A 22249-nucleotide genomic window follows, 5' to 3' on the forward strand; every position below is an offset into this window, starting at 1 on the left:
ATTTTAATGATTTTAGGCATTTTATAACCATTCAAGTTTTTTTTTAAATCAAACTTTGATGCATCACTTGTTTTGTTCATATCTCGACCAGTTTTACCATTTAAAGTTTATTACAATATTAATCACAAAAAACATGAGTTCCTCTACAAATATATTTTTATTATGGCAAGAATAAAAGCACAAAAAAAGTACACTTACTAAAACGATTGTGGTCTTTTTTTCTTTTTTTTTAGATTTAGCCCGATCCACAAACATATACATCAGTGTAAAAGCTATGACTGGTGGAAAAACGTATTCTGTAATTTTGTATCTGGGTCTCTACTTTTGCCATGGACTCTTTTGACACAACAAACTTACTCCTCAGGTTTTTCCAAACTTTTTAAAATAAACCTTCCTCCTTTCAAACCGCTGTTGCTACTTCTAGCAAATAATTATAATGATATATAGTATCTTGAACAGTTATACCTATTACAATTTATTAAAATATTAACGACAACAGAACACGAGTTGCTCTACAAATATGTTTTATTATCGCAAAAATAAAACCAAAAAAGTACGTTTGTCTGGCTAGTTTCTGTCCTATACTTATGCTAAAAAGGCAATGGTGGTCCAACATTACAGTTCATTGTCACCAATAAAGCCCAGAGAAACAGGGCATCAGTGTATTATAATCCTTTCCAGTTATCAAAAAAAATTGTGACTTTGTTATAGTTTTGTAACTATTAAATTGTTTTAAATACAAAATTAAACAAAATACATCCGTGTGAAACTTATGACTGGTGGAAAAACATATTCTGTAATTGTGTATCTGGGTCTCCACTTTTGCCATGGCCTTTTTTGGAACTCATCCTTGAGGTTTTCCAAACCTTTTAACAAAAACTTTCTCCTTTCCCAAGGCGGTTGCAATTTCTAGCCAAGAATTATTGATTATCTGGTTATCTCTCTGATCACGGGTCATAAGATGCGTGTACAGTTGTACTGTTTCAGATAAAATCTCTTCAAAGTGGTTCATATTCAACTCAAATCAGTTGTGACGCCGCATGCACTGTTTGCTCAAGTCTCAAAAAATGCCGTACGCACCGCCAGCTGAAATCATGCCACGATAACCCAAAGCGACCCTCCGCAAACACCGCAGTGACATCACATTCGCCGCGCACACTCAAGTGAACAAGCGGACACGTCGAGTATAAACCAGGCTTTACTCTCAGGGAGACTGTTCTGCAGCATCCAGTCGTGCATCAGCTGACTGAAGGAAAGCTTCTTCCAACAGACTATCAGGCTGATGAACACTTAACACACCTCAAAAACTCTTTCTATACCCCTCACTGCATACCATTAGGATGTAGCATGCACTGCACTTTAACCAAATCCTTAACAATATTGCCTACAATAACTTTCCACCAACAGTCAAACTATATGTGCACCTTTTTGACTGTGTACTTGTCCTACCTGTGCCTACATGTGTGTAATGTGCGTTTTTCTTTACATATTTCTTGTCTTTCACACATTTATTGTCATTCACGCATCACTGTGAACATTGATATTAGCTGGTTTTAAGGAGTATGTTGTTGTATATTGTACTGTCTGGAGCGAGCACCTAAGCTTTTCACTCATCATAGTACACGTGCTGCTGCTGATGTGACAATAACAGCCACAGTTTTCCGTCATCCAGGACGTTGAAAAGCTACGATTGTCTAAAACTTATTAATAATAATTCCTTACATTTATATAGAGCTTTTCTGGGCACTCAAATCGCTTTACACAATGTGGAGTAATCTACTTATCCACCACCAGTGTGCAGCATCCACCTGGATGATGCAATGGCAGCCATTTTGCACCAGACCGCACACCAGATAATTGGTGGAGAGGAGACAGAGTGATGAAGCCAATTATGATATGGGGAGGGTTAGGAGGCCATGATGGACAAATTTGGCCAGGATGCCAGGGTGAAACCCCTACTCTTTTTCGAAGGATATCCTGGGATTTTTAACAACCACAGAGTCAAGACCTCGGTTTAATGTCTTATCCAAAAGACAGAGAAAGTATCGAGTCACTACATTGGGACATTAGAACCCACACAGACCGCAGGTTGGGCGCCCCCTGCTGGCCTCACTAACACCACCTCCGGCAGCAACCTAGATTTCCCATAAGGTCTCCCATCCAGGTACTGACCCTGCAGGCAGCCCTGCTTAGCTTCTGTGGATGACCATGTGAGAGTTGCAGAGAGCTAGCTGCCAACCCAAGTAATGCCTCCATTGATGATTGTCCACTTGCGTAATGAGTTTTGCATCCTGCAATAATATCACAATAAGGTGATATTAAAAGGTTTTAGAGAATTACAGCTTCTCTCAGTCCTAGAAGAAAATCTCTATTGGCACTATGGAGACACTTACTATAGTAACCAATGCGAACACACCAAATATGACTGTTTAATACAAATAGTTTAACAGACTAGGTTTAAAAATTACGCAATGTAGAATTACACAAAGAGCCATCATGTACACCTCACCCTTCATTTTTAACATTTAAAGACGACCACCCACCTTTCTTCCCACATACACCGGTATCCCAATGATCATCGCGGGTATGGCAATGCCTGCAATCAGTGCAATGCCAACGGGAGCTCCCACTAGCGTGCCCAACTGCCACAGGATTTTCTTCTTCCTGCTCCAGGGCTTCTTACCCCAGAATGTGCATCCCGAAGGACTGTGCCAGAAACGGAAATCAAACACAAAATATATGAAATTAGCTAAAAATTCAGTTTTTTTAAACACATGGTATTCTATATCACATGGTTGTATATTGTGAACACCGCAGTGGTGTCCCGCTCACTGACCTTAAGTAGTGCAGGTCAGAGATCTCCTTCATACACAGCCAGCAGAACTCACAGCCGCACACTGCGCAGGTCATGTGATTACAGCTCCCATCATTCATCTTAATGATGTAGGCCGCACAGCGGGGACATGGCTTAATGTCGTCAGCTTAGGGAGACAAACAAAACAGTTAAGAGCACTCTTTGCTGACATGACGCAAGATGTTTTCAGCTTAGGTTTGATCATTTTGTACAAAAACACAGTTTGTGATTTTACACAAGACCCCTTATTGTTCAAGATCATATATGAAAGCCCCCCAGATGTTTAGGATAATTCTAATTGTACCAGGCAGATACTTGTTTTGGTAACACTTTAAAATAAGGGTCCATTAGTTACTACTTGTTAAAGTATTTACTAACATGAACAAAAATAATGCATTTATTATTACAGTATTTATTCATCTTTAATGATGTTTGTAAATTTAAGTCGTTCATTGTTAGTTTCTATTAACTCACAGTGTATATGAACTAATGCCAACAAGAACAACTTTCAATTTTAATAACACATAAAAAGTAAATGTTGAATCATGATAAATAAATGCTGTAAAAGTCTCTTCATACTTGGTTCATTTAAGTAGATACATTAACATACATTAATGTTAACATCAAACAACAAATGGGCCATTATTTTAAAGTGTTAACCACATTTTTAAAGTTGTGAATTTTCAGAAAATAGAAATGACCAAGTCAGTGTTTTTCATTAATGACCTAGAACTTGGTAATTAACAAATAATTGTCCCAAATATTCCTGACAAACAAGAATATCTAAATATTGTGCCAATGTAAAATGCCGCAAGGGACTGCGATTCGCGCAAGTAGAACTAACCAATCTGCTTCACACTTTGTTTGGGATATATACACATTTCAGTAACGATAGACTAATTACCTCAGACAAACACAGCACATCCAAATACTGTGGTGCTTTTTACTTTTCTCTATAAACTAATTGGAGCTGCAGCAGGGAAGGGGAGGGCGAGCACAAATCGCAATGAAAACGGTGAAGGAAACCGTGTGCTCGCACTTGTCACTTCAGGTCAGAATAACAACACACGAAAATGAGTGCCATATAGCAGCAGTGAGGAGATTGTAAATAAAAAAAAAAAAAATTAAGGATGTTGCCAGAGTGGCTTTCTGGTTTCTTTTCTTTTGCATCCCAACCACTAGCACCCCATCTGAAAGATTTTTTTAGCATAGGGAGTAATGTAGTCATTCAACTTCTCAATTTGAAATGTTGCAATATGTATTTAAATAATAATGGTTGGTTCATTTACTTGAAGGCTCAGATTTGATTATCAGTATTTGCTTGGTTTACAAAGTTTAAGATTTACAGCCTCAGACACCTTAAATCTACCTTTACCATTGCACACATTTTATCTATCAAGTTTGAGAGTCTATTTACAATTATGTTTATTATAAAGAGATGAGATATTTTGTTTAAATATTTTTGTATTTGACCATGGGTTAAAACTATTTGCCTTAGTAATGTTGGTAAATTCAAATAAAGTGGTTAAAATAATTTTAAAATCCTAATATTCCTAAATGTATTGTTAAAAAATATTCAATAACTATCAATATCGAATGATATGAAACATGATATCATGACTTTTTTTTTTTTTTGCAGTATCACCACAGCCCCATGTGCAACATCTCCAATATGTTAGACAGATGCTTACGAGTGATTCTACAAAATAATAATAGCTTTTTCTCTCGCAAAAGAATAGATTAGATATTATTTCCGGCTGTTAAAAAAAGAATAATATTATACAGGGGTCACACTCTTCATAACACAAACTTACATAGGTTTCTCAGGTGTTTTTAAATCACATGGATATAAACCAATGACAAACCAAACTCTAGCTCTGTATCCAAAGCTCTATTGTGAAAGCGAGTCTTAAAGATTCACTGCAGAACTGGATTGGATTTAAGTCCATGTGAAAACAAAAATGTACAATGTTTATACTGTTAGCTCACATCTTGAGGTGAACAATTAATCCATTCAAGTTAATCCACAAAAAAAAAAAATTTAATCAAAGTCTGACAATTTGCTTCTGCGTTAGAGTGGCAATCATTGGACATCAGTTTGATGGCTTCAGCCACACAATTCCTAACCATGCTTCTCTATTAGTTAGTTTGCTATGAGGAAAAAGCAAAAAGAAAACCCCACCCCAACTAAATACTCAGTGCATGTGTGAGTGTGTGTGTGTTACCAGCAGCGCCGCTCTCCTGGCTGTAGCTGAGTGAGGATGATCTGAAGGGTCTCAGCCGCAGACTTTGGGCTCTCTGCTGTCGAGCGGCGTCACAGGTCTGATTTGGATGCCACAGCTGTTTACAGTGGTAACAGAACTCAGTCCCGCAGCCGTCACGACCACACGTGATCTTTGGACAGCTGGCACAACCGAAGGCAATGACCGCATACCTGTCAAATCAAACAGATAAATACTTCTCACAACCATGCACTACAAAAGGTCCATGAGCTCATGGTTATCTGAGGTCACCCATCTAACAAAAACATTGTTATTAAGATGTATTAGCAAAGAAAACGCCATTACAGCTATTTCTATTAATATAATACTTCTTTTTTTCCCATTCAAAACAAATACGCCAGGTCATGTCACTGCAGCTATCTAGTTAAGAAAAGTAGATGAGCTTTTTTTGGTCAACGTAGATTAACTGGCCTGCTAATCTGAATTGACGGCATCATCAATTACAGCAGCCAATGGCCACTGTGACCCAATCATTATTAATGAGAACCTATTAAGCTGCAAATTGTGCTTGTCTGCAGAGCTAATGATTGTTGGAAAGTCACAAGGGGCAGATGGAGAAATCAGAGAGACGACAGTTACAGGATCACTATGCTAAGTGTTGTGTGTTAGACAGCAAAGCTGAATATGAGTCTTTGATAGTCATTATGATGTGATAAAAAAAAAAATTCAGCAGATGATAAAATAGTTTTAATATGAACAGCTGAATCAGTCAGGTAAAAAAAGACATTAAATAGTTTTGTTTAAGTGTCACAGACATAATTGCACTACAATTAATTTTCATACAAAAGATGCTAAACCTCTGTTGTGCAAAGCAGTTATCATTAGGGTCAACTGTAGGTTTTCCATTGGAGAAAATTCTTCTTGACCTCCGTTTCCACAAACAGTGGCTTTTGTCATTAGAGTTGCCCATATTTCTACAGGAGTCTGAGTGTGTAACCGTACGTTCACACCGAAAGCGGCGAGAGCGTCCAAGGTCGCTTTGGCCGCCCTGGCGACAACGCTCTCTGCCTTCAGCTCCTGCGGTGAGAGCGTCAAAACTCGCTACATTGATCTCATATTTAAAGGAGCCGTTGCAGCATATCAGTTACATTCCTGCATAAAACATGTTTCTAGCGTGAAAATGTTGCGCACTTCTTATCAAATTCATACAACAATGGAAGATCAAGTTGCGTGTGGTGTGGCTTTGCTCTATTTATTCAATATGTGTCCATATGTCTGAAATATCCTGAAGCAGCAGTACTGTACTTGTACTGTCACATCGCGTGAGATTCCCGCTTTTTAAGATAAATTTATATAACATTAATGAACATCAGTAACTCGCCAGTAACTTATTTAATGTTCCTTTAGGAAAAAAATAGTAAATAATTGGAAATCCGGCGACCGCAATAATCAAACCCTTGGGAACAACTGTGGTCGGAACCAAAGTTCACAGGTCTGTGTTCCCTGAACTGCTATCAATCGATGGACTTCTTCATTCTGATTGCTTGCCGCCGAGCCGCGTCATAGCTCATTACCATAAAGTTGACTTCATTTCAACTCTCCTCGATGCTCACGCCGGCGAAGACGCGACGCGCTGCTCCTCGCCGCCTTTCGCCGCCGGCTCTCATTGAAAATTAATGACTTCCGGCTACTTTGACGCTCTCGCCGCTTTCGGTGTGAACGTAGGGTAAGAGTAAACACAATGCTGGAGAATTGAGACGCCCCTCGTCTGATCTACAATGAGCGCTAACAAAAGACAGCAATGTCAAAAGAAGAATAGTGACAGCACAAGAACTAAAAGTCAAACAGGATTTCTCCTCTGAAACACAAAGAAAGCCCTGCATGTGCCACACAGCATGAAACATGGCACAAAGCCTTTCCGCTCAACACAGAATAGCTTTAAACAACATTTGTCTTCCAAGACAGCAGACCCTCAGCCAAGCCTGCGGTGCAACAATGCAGAAGCAATGCAACTCACACTGTCTGCTGTTCACGTTAACTTTTAATGTGCACTTTTAATGTCTGACTAACAGAAAGGCTTTACACAGTGCGACTATGTTAAAATTCAACTTATACATAAGCTTATTTTGTTTCTGCAACGCTAATAGTTTTAATAATAGCCACTAATGAATTCATACTGGATACTGGGGACTTCTTCAGTAGGACAATAATCCAAGTCTTGTGCAGTAAAAAAACAGAAATGGTTCCAAAACCAAATCTTTGATCTTATTTCACCATTACGTTTACTGACTCATCGAAAATTGCTTGAAAATCTACTTGATTTTTAGGGAACCAAGATATGCAAAGGACCAATAAAAAATAAAAAAACAGCAGATTATCAACTGATGTCTTTCCAAACAGAATAAAAACTAGTTAATCAAAAGAAATGAGGATATTAGACTAGCAAGTTTATATTTAAAAAATCTAATTTTATCAGTAATGACATTTTTTCAGTTGATGCAGTTATGTTTGGCATCTTCAACTGGAAAACAGCAGTTTAATTAAGACACTGTTTTAGTTTGAAAATGGTTTGTTTCATTTCAGCATTAATGGAAACAAACAGTTAGATTGCCAATCTGAACGAAAAAGCAGTTTTAAACTAAAATGCTTTTTTTTCTTTTCTTTTTTTTAATGAAAAAAGTTCAAATGTTGATAAAATGTCATTTGAACTTAATTTTTTTTTGGTTCATGTGCATCTGATGTCTGTCCCTCAATCACAAATGTGTTCGGCAACACACATAAATAATTTTATTCAGTGTAAAAATGTCCTGCCCCAAAATAAAGAGTTGGTAACCAGATTGTGGAATTTTTGCTACTTGAAACAAACAAGCTGCATTATTCTTGCAATTTTATTAAGCATTATCATATAAAAAAAATACCATGCTTGACCAGTGCTTGAGCATCACTTGGGGTCTGCAAGCAGCCATAACTGCCAGTCTGATTTTTTTCTTAAAGGGGGAGTTGGTACAAAAATTGATGGAGACATACGATACCATTTATAATTCTCTATGTAGGAAAAAACCCCTAAGTGTGTAAACAAATAAGCAACACTTCTTAATGTAGCACTAACTGAATTCCAGAAATATATGATTTCACTCCTCTGAGCATACCTCAATTTATTTAACTGCAACCAAACTTGATGTGACATGTTAAGCAGTTCTTCTTTTCTGCATTGTTAAGGCTTTGCCATGCATTAAAAAAAAGTACCAAGCAAAAGCACCTAATCTTTCTGTTATACACACAACAGACACGTCCTGTGACAGGACAGGTTCAATGTTGCCACCTGAGAAAATAAGCAAGTGCAAAGGATTACCAAAAAGGAAATAAGAAAACAGGCAGCTTAAAAGGTCATGTTATCATTAAAACACAGGGCACAGCATGACAAGATATGCTGCCAGCCACTCCACCGGCCTGATAAAAGACTCCATTCAAACCAGCAGTGTCACCGGTGTCAGACTTCCAAAAGTGCTGATCCCAACACAATACTTTGCCACTCGCTTGTGCCAACTTCAGATGACGCCCCAGACAGATCTGGCTCCGAGTCAGAGAACAGCAAATAGTGAAAAGCTGAATCTCTGACCAATAACAAAGTGCAAATAAAACCTCCCTGGTCCCAGTTGCACAATTAATAATATATCCTTTGCCCAACATATTCAATGCAAATGGGTACATTCAAAACAACTATTCATTTTAAAATTTTAATTCTATAATCCTTGTTGAATAAAAGGAATCCTCCTACTCAATTACATCACTGTTTCCACAAAAATATGAAGAACCACTTCCAACACTAACATTAAACTGGTGCATTCATAATTTACATGATCACAGGGGTTAAGGCTAGCTTTAGTCAAAAGCTTGATTATAGCAGTGAATGCAAACATGAATATTGACACTGATAGTCAATTAAAAGCCGCTGTTTATACTTGCTCACACATTCACACAAAATGACCTCTACCATGTCTATGGCTCAAATGCCAAAACAAACAGCCAACAAACAAGCAAATAGACACACATGCAGATATACTTAGCAGCTGTGGAAACACATAGCAGCTGTGGCAACAGCACAGCCATGCAGTTAAAAACCAGAGCTGCCATTTAAACCAAACCAGGGGAAAAAAGTAATGGAAACTCCCATCATGCTGCTAAAGCAACAAGATTTTAGCATTATGCTGTACTGATGACATAAATGGTTTGTAGATCAAGTGTGATAGCGCAACATTATGTTATAGAATTTTATTTATTTAGGTTGAGTAATGTTCATTTTTACAGGCAATATTTTTTTAAAACAATGAACATCATTAATGATAAAAAAACTGCATATGATGATGATGATAACAACAACAACAACAACAACAACAATACCCATATTAAACGTTTTGACTTGTACAAAAATCTTGATTATTTAAATATTTCAGTTAACATTGAAATGTATTTCATCTTCCTTTGGCTGTCACTAATTTACAACTATAATTAAAACTGAAAAACTAAACAGGCAATGCTGACAAAACAAACAAAAAAAGAAACAAAGTACTACAAATGTTTGAATTTACAGTGCCTTTCATAGATGTTGACCTCTACACTACATAGAGCCCTAATATTGGTAGCCCAATAACAATGTTTAAATATTGGTAAACCCAGACCCCCGGACTTGGGTTTCAGTAAATGAACTTTAGATATCGATGTGCTTTGTAATTCCAAACATATGGTAAGATTATAGAGTCCAACTCTTTAAAGAATGCAGAAGTGAGAAAATTGGGAAATTTTGGCAGATGTATAGGAACCTAGGGAGAGTGACCATTTTTATAGAATTTATACGTCCAATCACTGATATATAGAGCTGTGAACCTAAACTGGTCTCACTGTTCGGTTCAGTTATGATTATCATGCCATCGATTCGGTTCAACTCAATATCTCTGTGCATTATGGTGCATTGATCAGGCTTTCCTCACACAATTTTATATTTTCTTCACAGCACAGCAATTCTTGTATTAAAATGTAGTAATATGAGAGAGAGACAGAATTGGCGTTTACCTTCAGTTTATCCTTAACAGTGAAATAGTGCTGTCAGTGAAAGACTGTCCAGCAAACACATGCACTGAAATTGCGCAGTTTCTGCGTTTTTAAGTAGCTGGAGCATAGCAAATACCTGCGCTCGCCTCCCTCGCCATAGTAAGCTACGGAGACATAGCGCATATGAGATAAATGGCGTTACTACATAATAACCGGTTATGATTATTACTAAACCAATACCAAATTGTCGGCATCTGCATCGCGGTGCACCAAAGAAACAATCAATTTTGACACCCCTACTGATAAAGGCTGGATTTTCCAAATATCTATATTGTTTTTGAGTTTTGTAAAAGAAAAAAAGATAAACAGCAAAATTCAGCTTAAGTAAATGTATTTTGATCAACATTAATTGTCAAACCTAAATATGTGAAGTGGTCCCCTGTTATTTGAAGTGAAATGTTTTCCAGAAAGCCAGCTCAAAAATTTGTGAAAAGTGGAACAAAAATGCTCTTTGTGAGGTTGACTGTGAGGTTGATTGTATATCAAGACAGCTTCCCAAAAGAGGTAATTAAGGGCCTACTCACACTATGCCATCCGTACCGTGCCCAGGCCCGTTTCCCGGATCGTTTGAGAAGTGTGAGTGTGCTGAATCGGGCTCAAGCACGGTTCACTTGGCCGGCCTTGGCCCGGTTGGAAGAGGTGGGCCTGAGCGCGGTTCAATTGGGCTTTGGCGTGGTACGCTTGTGTGTGAGTGCAAAACGTGCCAAAGCCCGAAACTAAAAGCGAGACGTGACTTTTAAGGGGCTGTTTCATATGGATTTATTAATCATTCTTACTGTTCAGTGAATGCAAACTGCTGTAGTTTATTAAATACGCAAACCCCTCACTGCACGACAGCTGCGCACCTTCAGCAAACCTCCTCATTCCTGCAGCACGAGGGCTCTATGATTGTTTATGAGCGCCAAAAGTGGCGGATCTGTTTGGCAAAATATCTGACTGCGTGTCACCGCATCCCTAAGGACTGTTTGGCGAAATATTTGACTGCATGTCACTGCATATCAAACAACTGAAACAATATAACAAGAGCAATCTCCACTGTACTGAGCGAGAGCGCTCACAGCGCAGCATCGATGACGTAAGCGTACCCAGACCCGATAAGTGTGAGTGCGGGCCGTCGGGGGAGATGGGAGGGGGACAAGCGTGCTTTGGCCCGGTTCGAGGCAACTGTACATAGTGTGAGTACGGCCTTTATCTAAAGGGGCGGGAACAGATCTTCCAGAGTTCTTTAAATACAATATCACATCATCTGCATACAAGCTGATTAAACATATGCTCTTCTAAAAGAAAAAGAAAAATTTATCAGTTATCAAATATTATCACTATTTTTTCCATACTTTATATAAAGTACATCTAAAAGATAATTTTTTTTATTTATTAATTATTTTTAAAAAAATTATTCATAAAAAAAAAAAAAAAATGTATTCACTTTTTAAAATTCTACCAATACCAAGACATTATTATTAGTATTCCTAAAATGTGCACTTACCCGCAGTCTGGAGCAGGGCACCATCGACAGTCAGGGTCCGCCACCAGCCAGCGGCGCAACATGAACTCTTCATACTTCTCCATAAGCACCCGATCGTTGAGTATCATCCGGATGTCATGGGGGTTGAAGCGCTCCGAGCACTCTGGGCAGCTGATGTTGACCCTACTCTCGGATATCTCGATGCGGAGATACTGTCGGAGGCAGTCGGCACACGAGCGGTGGTGGCATGTCATGATGTCAGGAAAACGGTCTCTGGTGTGGCGCAGCAGGCACAGCGGACACTCCAGCAGCTCAGAGGTGGAGCCTGAGGACGAGGAGCATGAAGACGAGGTGTAGGCCACACCGGCCGCAGAAAGAGCCGAAGCGTGATCCTGCTGCTGGCACATTTCAGAGTGCACGCTCTCCACGCTGGCAATGCCATCTACTCCGGCGGCTAGTGCCCTTGACTTGCGGGATTTGGGATCCCCACAACGACGACGAAACAGTGAGCGCAGCGAGATACGCCGCTTCTTAGGAGTCTTCCTTACAGAGGGTAGACTGACGGACGAGGCAGCGGAGGGGAGGTCCCTCTCCGACCCCTGCTGCTGCTGATGCAAACTCATCTCTCCGAAGGAGGCACTGTGGTTTCCAAAGGACTGGGAAGTGTCTACAGGGAGGGAAGGGGAGGAAGAGGAGGAGGGGGAGGGAGGGGAGAGAGAGGGAAGGGGGGACAGGGTTTTCAGAGGGGACCGTGAGGTGTTAAGACATGGCGGTGAACTCTCTGCAAGCTGCTCCCTTGAGCCGGGCAGCTCAAGTTGGGACACACGTGTCAGTTTGGAGTCACCAGGCTGGATCTCGACCTGATCTGTGAGAAAAAAAAAAACACAAGCGAGTTAGACAGACTGACAGAAGATTTTAAATAGTTTGTTGATTCTACCTTAGTTTCTAGATGACAGTATACATATAAATACGATTAATAAACTTTATATAAAACTTCAGATGGTTGCAAGAATTATTAAAATGGCTATTCTATCAGATCACAGTACATTAATATTGAAGAGCCCATGGATTTCAAATAAAGTTTTTTTTAGATATAACAATAAGTATGTTAAATTTAAGGTATGCTGACTAGTAAAAAATAATAATAAAAAAAAGGCTAAAATATTTCAAATGTTTGTTAAAATAAAATGTATTGTGTTCAATAGGGGAAAGGTAATTTTTTTACCAAGACAAGAAAATGACTTAATTTAAAAGTAATCACAGTACATTGTTAGCTTGAAATAGTGATATCTTTATCCAAGGTTATCATACCATCAGAACCTTATACCGGCCACATGCCTACTGTATACACTATTACAGGGCTAGCTATAAATATACTGCTTTTTTTAATTAAATGTTAAGAAAAAGGTGTGGGTTACAAAATAAATTTGTACCCATCCCAGCTCAATGCATTTACAGTGTTTAGCTCAAAAATGTCATGCTAACAGCAAGTTTAAAAGTTGAAACTGATTCCTGCTGTCTGAAAAACACATTAAAACACTGCCAAGAAGTTTTCTGGAGAAGCACTGACTCAGTGGAAAAGTTGATGAAAGGCTGAAAACAGCATATTCACAGTAATGAAACAATTACAAGAAGACTGCAGAACCAATAGGATGTGACATCACTGATGCAGTACCAGAAAAGAAGAAACTTCTGCATGCCAGTGGAAGCCACAGAAACCAGGAGGGTAAGAAACTCGACACATTAGAACGAAGTGTGAAAAGAAAGAGAATGAGGATCCTTCCCGTCCTCCGCATATACGTTTTCCTCTCGCCCTGCCTGCAGGCCTTTCACAAATACACTAGAGAGCCTGTAGTCTACAAACACATCTGTTCTGTCTGAAAAACTGCTGAGAGCTCCAGTTTCAGACCTCAGCAGCACAAATGAATCAAAGTGCGAGATGGCCTTTTACTAAAAAGATGTGGATATAGTCCTTAGATGAAAGAAGTCCAACTGATCAAATCTCTGCTGCAGAACACGGATCAGAAAGATACTGCAGGTTAAACGCACCATATTTTGGGGCAGTAAGATACTTTAGCATATGAAAAGTGTCTGAAAAGCATGCGATTAAGTGTGAACGCATCAGATTCGACAATACATAAAGAGATCAGTCTCAAACGAAAAAGCACGCAGATATGAGGAAGTGACACGAGTCATATGAGCTTCCCAAAAATGCTGTATGCTCATTTGTCACATGAGAGATCATAGAAATAGCAGGTAAGGTGTTTTCCTCACTCTGACATCATTGGAAGTTTGCATTAGATGTTTCTCTCGCTCTTGTGATCCAGGACTGTTCTGTCTCCAAGTCATACCAGAAATACTTTTACCTCCTTGTGCAAATACAAACTCGCTTTCCAGCTGGGGATTATTTTCTTTTCACACATGCCATTTAAAAGACACTCAATGATTTGCTCGTGTGTTTAAAGGAAACAGATAGTCAGCCAGATGAGTCCCACTTTACGGTCAGTGACATGTTTTTAGGCATTGCATAAAGAATTGTGAAGCACAATCCCACAGAATCAATTGTTCTGCCCACAATATTTTTCAGAAACACATGCTGGATTTGTATACTAAATAAAAGTTAAAATAAGACCTAAAGCATGTCCTAAAACATTTCATGTTATTATGATTATTCTGATAGCACCTGGATGTTTAGGGAACTATGAAATCAATTACATTTTTCTCATAATTGTTTTTTTTCTGTTTTAATTTTCCTGAATTAAAATTTTGTAAACTTAGTTAAATTAAATGATTCTTCATTCCATTTTACTTTAATCTATTTGAATTGAGAGTTCCGGTTAGCAGCGAGATGGAGTAGAAGTGTCTTTTTTCCCAGCTGAGTTTTGTTTATTCACTTAAAACCCCATTCTTTTTCAACTAAATGCATAAAAAAGCTAAACAACTTATAAACAACAGTATTTATAAAAGATTGTATCTAAATCCATGAAAACGTCCAAGAAAGAAGCTAATGCAACAGCCGAAACACTCGCGGCATCAGGTGAAGTGAACATAGTGGCTCTGTCAGATTTGCTGGAAGATTTCAACACTGGAAGTGATACTTGACTCTGTACAAGCCATGGTATCCCATCATGGACAGACTTGCCTTGCCTCGCAAGAATCCCATGTGGAATCGTTGGTTGAGCGCGTAGAACGACTAAAAGCTTCTCTCTCAGCAGTAACAAAGAGCAAAGCAAAGCTAATCAATTTGAAATATGTAACTAAACATTTAACAATTATGGAGTGCAACAACTTTAAAATTAATTTTAGGAACTATAAAAAACAATGTTAAATTTTAGTTGAGTGTTAACATTGTTAATATTTATCATATACATTTCTGTTCATTTTTTTTTACCTAATGAAAAAAGTTTCATAATTATTCCTTATCGTTATGTCATTTGCTTTCCATTGCAAAAAAAAGCACTGCAAGACACTTTTGGTTTTAACAAAAAGAACTTAAAACCTGTAATTTTATCAAAAGAAAAATTAAGAAATAATCAGCTGTATAAAATAAATTGTAAAAAAAAAAAAAAAAAAAAAAAAAAAAAAAAAAAATTACTACTGTTGCTGAGAACGCTAATCGTAAAAATCTAACATTATAATTTGTACAACCCCTATTTTCAGTCTAATTTTCGAAAAGGATTCAGTTATTCACTCATAAAACTAAATTTTTAGTGTATAATTTAATTATTCAGTGGCATATTTTTATTGGTTATCGCCACCTATTGAGTAAACGTTCTAATTGCTGCCTAAAACTTTCATTTTTTGAGCATCCAGTTTAATGCATATAATGGTGATTTAAATCTTCACCATGAACATCAGTGGTTTTATCTAAACTATAAACTGTTTTCTTAGTACTTCTGTGTTATTTGACTGTTTGTAAACTAAAGACTTAACCTCTTTCTTGATTTTTGCATTTTTCAAATACAGATATTAATGCAGCGATTCGAAGTATTAATAGACATATGCAAAAGACAATCATTTATAATTTATGTCGAGTGGTTGTTGAGATTTGGATCTTTTAATGATTAATTGAGCAGCTTACACTGAATGTATTAATAAAGGCTAAAAAACAAGTAACAGAAAACACCTTCAATAATCAAAGAAACCCACCACATGCCGAAAACCATACCACAACTTCTTCAGTCATCAATATATTTTACAGGAAACCCTAAATGCTTTCATACATGTGATTTGAATGACGCGACATGATCTCTCTGCGATAGTTACATGTTTAGTAAAGTAAGAAAAAATGTATTTAATAATCACGTGTGTTCTGAACTGTGGGTTGTGATCTATACGAATCACAGATCAACCATGATCCATTACACAGCGACTTATCATTTTAAATAATTGAGTATTCTTGTTATTTGCTTTGTTACCGAGGACTTCATGTGTATTTAGGGCAGAAGAGATGGAATGTATTCATGTATACATAAACCCACACACAGGGCCTAAGTGCATTTACACAAGTTGAAGAAAATGTAAATCACTGTGAGCATCTAAACTACATGGTAACCACAGTGGTGTCCTGTCAAAACACACGTAAAAACATGCACGAGCCCTTGAGACAAATGCCATGGCAAGCAGATAACATTCAAGAAAGATAAAATGCCATTAGCAGCCAGTCAAGATGCACATCACTCTCATTTGGTGTGCATTGCATTGCGCTTCCAACACAACAAACATTAAGCGCCAGATAACATCTGCACAATGGGTTTAGTCTTGTTCTGATAACATGTATGTGCAAACAGCTCCTACTCGTTTTAAAGAAAAATTTCCATCTCAAGTCAAAACTAAATAAAAGTCTAAGAAAGAAATGAAACTGAGAGCTACAATGCAAAACAGCTGACACTGTTAAACATTCCCAAAACACACCTACCTCGTCTAACCAGTGCGGTATGCTGTTTAGACGCATCATATCAACATTACTCAAATATTTCAGGTTAATCAAGGACAATTTCCCATGCTTGTTTTTCTCAGTGACTACAATGACTATAAATTAAGGTGTCTGGTTTTTATCTTTTGCTCTAAGACAACTATAAAAATTACTAAATGACATATCTGTGAGCTCAGAACCTGAATGAGGAATCATTCTGTTTTGTTATAACAAATATAATGGGAATAAACATAACATTCATAAATAATTCAGCCTTTATAAAGAGAATGTGTCACGATGTTCAAAGTAAAAGACAAAAAGTAGCAATGTTCCAGCGGGGGTTCTTTGTTTACCAAAGGGGTCTTGGGGAGTTCGTGTAAACACTGGAGGAGTTAATTACATCTGTAAGAGCTGCACAGAATTTCATTTATTGGGTGTAAATGCTTTTATAGCAAACAAACACACTGTACCCTAGAGACAACAGACAAACAATCCAGGCGAACAAGCTAGGGCAAAAGAAAACCATTTTCTAAATGTTGTTTCCTTATCACAACAATCATTTTTAACTACTCAAAATTCGTTTATGACTCTCATAAAGAGCTGACTGCTAAATGGCCAGTTGACAAAGCATTTTAACTTAAAAAATAAACAAAACAAACAAAAAAAAAAAAACTGAGAGGAAAAGTTTAGTTGTAACTTGATACCAAATGATACCAAAAGCATCTTGTCAACTACACTTGAAACAATATCAGTTAATTTACCGTCACAAGTGTTTTCTGTTTATTTATGGTTGCGAATTGCATTATGGGACTTTGATCTCTGCTCTGATACTGAAACTTCAACTCTACAGCTTAAAGTGACTTTTATTGCAATTTTAGTGGTTTAAAATAATATGAATGTATAATAAATAATATATAGAGTATTGAGTCTATAACAGTAAATGCACTGGCAGCTTATCACAATGTTTTTGTATCATATTATGCAACTCCAACCCAGACAACACATCACTTTAAACTATGTTATTAAGTAACTTTTTTTTACATGGTTAAAAGTTGTTGGAAGAAGGATCAAGGACCCCTTAATGCAATTTAGAATCACATCTGCGCCAATAGCCTAGTGGTTAGTGCAGACACATAGCACCAAGGTGCTCACGGTGACCCGAGTTCGATTCCCTGTCTCATGGTCCTTTGCCAAACCTTCCCACATCTCTACTCCCCCTACTTTCCTGTCTGTAAAATCTGTAATAACACTGTCCTATCTCAATAAAAAGGTGAAAACCCTTAAAAAATAAATAAATAATTAAATAACGAATCACAAAATATGGACAACTACTATTTATGGATTTTTAAGAGAGTCTAGCATCTACATTATTTGTGTGCATTATTTATTGCAAATGATACCACTATTCTTGTTTTAACAATTTGTGAGCTGACATTGGTTTCATTTCAAAATAAATCAGCCATTTTGGACAAATAGCTTGACTAAATCCGCTTGTTAAGTGGTGACGTGTTTGTGACGTTTGTAATACTGTTTCCGGGTCCAAGCCGCCACTCATTTGAGTGGAGAAATTATTCGTTTATGATCACGTTTTATTCCGATCACACATTAAAGTTAATTTTATATAAAATCATGGTGTACACAACAATCTCTGGGCTTGCTGCATAACAAATACCAAAAATGTAACAATTTATAAAAAAACAATCACTTTCTGGCCATCGGATATTAGGCATGGACATATATACTGCGATCGTGATTTTCGAAAGCCTTAAATCGCTTTGTAAACGTTTATTATTACCATTTCATGAGTCTCCCCATTCAGTTGAATAGAGCTCTTGGACCCGGAAGCCGCTTCGCGTGACGTCACACTTAACAAGCGGATTATTCAGTTTCGAATTCCACAGGTGGTTTAAGTGTCATATTTGTCATGCAGGGCTACAAGACTTTTTAGCTTATCATTCATTTAGACAATGAGAACATCATATATCAAAAGATGACATTTCTGCAAGTATCTAGTACTGTAATACAAAGCACAAGACTTTGTAAGGCAGCTTGACCTACAGAAAAAAAAAAGAGGAGGAAAGAGTTAAATCACAAAACCAACTTCCCGTTGAATGTACTGTTCAAATTTGCAACTCTATTTCTAACATATGGAAGCCATTTGACTCATAAAACAGCAGCCAGCAGCATCATAAAGAGCAGCTCACATGAGCGAGACATTCAGAGATTTTTATGTTCATTACAGTCACGTCTGACTCCAAGGTACCAAGCAAACCAGCTAAGCTGCTGTAGTTTACCCTCTTTCCAAAACGACTGAAAAAGAGCAGCCGAAGCAACAGGCAGGGTGGAGACGCCACCACAGTATAAGGGATCCCACCCTTCATGTACCCCTCCTCCCCTTTTTTCTGCCTTCCACCCCCTTTTTCCAGTCAGCTGAGGGCCGGCAGGAAATGATGTCAGAAGCGAGGCATTTTGTGAAGCAAGAGTTCAACTGCTCTATGTTTGTGTGTTCACCGAGAGACCAAATAGGCTTTTCTTCATCAGCACAATTGCTGATTATGCCAGAATGAGAGCGGTTGCCACTGTCCCAGCTGCTGCAGGACACACACGCACACACACATCTCAGAAGCTGGCAAGAGTCCTGTGTGTGGCTCAAGAGAAGCAGGCATGTGTATAGAATGCAGTGGGATTTCTGTAATGAGCTTATTAAAGCAATTTCCGGGTGCATTTTTCACCGAGGACAGACTTCCTCACCAGGACAACGTGCATTCGGTCGCCTATTAATGCTGCCCTTCAACTTCCTGATCACTCACCGGGTTTCACCTTGTTTTATCTAGTTGATATTTATACTGGACGCACATCTTTGATCAGATATTAAGCCTGACATGGCAAATCCAAAAAGCCCTGAGCTGCTTTTCAAACTGCTGTCAGCTGAGCAGCTAAAATAAAAGGCTTATTCAGGATCGGTTTAATCCGTCTCCATTCCAATCTAACCAGGAAACACAGCACACTTAACTAGGACAGGTGGAACTACAACCAGTAGTGTTCAATGAACCTTATACAATATTTACCAGGCAAAAAAATGACCTCTGTTTAAAGAGCGGTGCTGTGCCAAAAGACATCAAACAAAAATAGCTTAGTATCCTGTGCGTTACATATAGGGAACAAAATGAACACGAGTGCTAAACATTAGCATTTCAATTGGCAGTGGAAGGGTGTAAATAAGCAGAGATGCAATCAACAGTCCAAAGTAGAAGTTTCTCAAAACATAACTTGCAGTAACAAGCTGCTTTTCCAACAAGTATAAAAGTATTGAGATAGAGGTCACAGTTCATGATCACACTTTATTGTGCAAGCTGCTGTATAGGGAGATGGACTCACTGAGGCAATAAACAAACATGTCCTCCTAAAACGTTCTCTGGCCCAATTCAGTGTGCGAAGGTACAATTCATTCACTCTGGTGGTTTGTTTGTCCAGACAAAGAAATATTTAGGATAATCAATTTTTAGCAATGTTTCTAAGGTTCTACTAACTAACATTTTAGGAAGCCAAACAACTGAAATATAAATACATGACTACAGATGTTACAAAGTCAGGATGTTACAAAGTCAGGTATACAACCGGGGTCCGTTCACAAAATTGATTCATCAAACAAGTGTGTGAATAAGATTTAAATATCTGGTTTAAATAACTGGCCATTTATCTATTATGACATCATATGATTAATATTAAATTGTCAGCCGTTTTGAAGAATGAAGATTCGTAGTACATTATGCCTTTCCTGCACTGTTTCAAGCCACCCGAATATTAGCGAATACTAGATTGTGAGAGCTTGACTCCCATAAATTTTGGCTCCCCTGAAATTGTACTTAAGCTGGGGCAGTACCCTAACAAACTAATACTGGCTTATTAAAGCATATTAGAACCTAAAGTGTGTATATCAGTCATTAAAAAATACAAGATTAAATCTTTATGAAACCCTTGAAAAGGTACCACCACCCCCTGACAGTTTTTGTACCTTAGGTTCACAGCTCTACATCTTACTAGTGACCATGTGCTGAATGTTAATCCACCATCTACACTTTTCCAAGAGTGGATAAAAGACTTCCATTGGCTTCAAGGCCGCTATGAAAAGTCTGTGGGATGGAATTTTCAGGTAACTGTTTGCCACATCTAGCATGAGAGCTTCTGTTTAATCCTTCATCCTTCATATAGCCAGATGCTGTCTGCCGTGCAAGTGGCAGATATGTGTCAAATTTAACACCACGTACACCATCGCAAACGGACTTGCACTCAGTAAACTAAGGGCCTACTCACACTATGCCATCCGTACCATGCCCAGGCCGGTTTCCCGGATCGTTTGAGAAGTGTGAGTGCGCTGAATCGGGCTCAAGCACGGTTCACTTGGCCGGACCTGGCCCGGATGGAAGAGGTGTGCCTGAGTGCGGTTCACTTGGGCTTTGGCGCGGTACGCTTGTGTGTGAGTGCAAAACGCGCCAAAGCCCGAAACTGAAAGCGAGACGTGACTTTGGGGCTGTTTCATATGGATTTATTAATCATTCTTACTGTTCAGTGAACGCAAACTGCAGTAGTTTATTAAAGACGAGAACTCCTCACTGCATGACAGCTGCGCGCCTTCAGCAGACCTCCTCATTCCTGCAGCACGAGGGCTTTATAATTGTTTATGAGCGCCAAAAGTGGTGGATCTGTCCGGTGAAATATCTGACTGCGTGTCACCGCATCCCTAAGGACTGTTTGGCGAAATATTTGATTGCATGTCACTGCATAACAAATGACAGAAACGATATAACTAGAGAAATCTCCACTGTGCTACGGGTGAGAGCGTATGGCAAGCCGTTTCAGCATTTAAACCTTGTTCTGACTATCCATAAATATATTTAGGGACATCTCTAATTATATTTTGACTAGTCATAATTATAATTCGACTAGTCAGATTGGAGATATCTGCAAATATATTATGACTAGGCTTGGGCGGTATTTCGGTATTATGGTATACCGCGGCATCTAAAAATAGCAACGGTGTCAGTTTCAATACCGTTATACCGTCATAAAATATTAAATATCCTTTATTTAATGCCTACAAAAACGTATGTGTGGTTGTCATCACGGGACAGTGTGGAGGAGAGAGAGAGAGGAAGAGGGAGAGGGAGGGGGAGAGGGAGAGGTGACGTGACGTGTCGCGCTTCAAAGTGTCCTGCAGTTTGGCAGTTTCGACTGAACAGAAGGGAGACGTAGTTAATATGAACGAGAGGTCTGCATTAGAGCTGAAGATCTTTGCCCGAACCCAGCGAGACCCGAAAAAATCCAAATCCCTGCATTAAAATCCATCCCTGCAAAGGTGAAACAAATGATGTAGTAGTAAAAAAAGCGAATTATTACGGCGGTCAAGCCAGTCACTAGCTCAGAAAGAGCGCATTCCAGCCGCAGGTATTTCGCGGTCGCTCATACACTGCGTATTACGGTAGAGCCCTAAACCGCAAGCTGACAGGTAAAAAGACGAGGCCTCTCGCTACAATGAAACTACAGTCATGGAAAATTAAATGGATGTTCCTGACTGGTAGAAGATGAACAAACAATCCTACCAAAAACTTGCAAAATCAGCCAGATCAGAACTCTGCATCTCGGCCTGTAGCAGCAGGAAAGGGTGTTCAGCTGCTGGACCCCGT

The 22249-nt window shown here is 38.5% G+C and overlaps 1 protein-coding gene and 1 long non-coding RNA gene across 3 annotated transcripts in view; one reads left to right on the plus strand and one right to left on the minus strand.

Moving 5' to 3' along the window:
• Positions 1–22249, minus strand: part of rnf19a (ring finger protein 19A, RBR E3 ubiquitin protein ligase) — a 48733-nt gene that overhangs the window by 13500 nt on the left and 12984 nt on the right. For both annotated transcript variants that reach the window (NM_001326695.1, XM_088651381.1), the window contains 4 exons: positions 11672–12515; positions 5080–5288; positions 2837–2981; positions 2544–2706 (listed from right to left, as the gene is read on the minus strand). In NM_001326695.1, coding sequence (NP_001313624.1) covers positions 2544–2706; positions 2837–2981; positions 5080–5288; positions 11672–12515 — 1361 coding nt within the window. The remainder of the gene's footprint in view (positions 1–2543; positions 2707–2836; positions 2982–5079; positions 5289–11671; positions 12516–22249) is intronic.
• LOC147832481 (uncharacterized) lies at positions 3719–7445 on the plus strand. The gene is made up of 2 exons (XR_015516584.1): positions 3719–6068; positions 6802–7445. It is a non-coding gene; the product is annotated as an uncharacterized LOC147832481 (long non-coding RNA).

Source organism: Danio rerio, chromosome 19 (genome assembly GCF_052040795.2).
Source record: "Danio rerio strain M-AB ecotype USA chromosome 19, GRCz13ab, whole genome shotgun sequence".
In the NCBI taxonomy this organism is placed as follows: domain Eukaryota; kingdom Metazoa; phylum Chordata; class Actinopteri; order Cypriniformes; family Danionidae; genus Danio; species Danio rerio.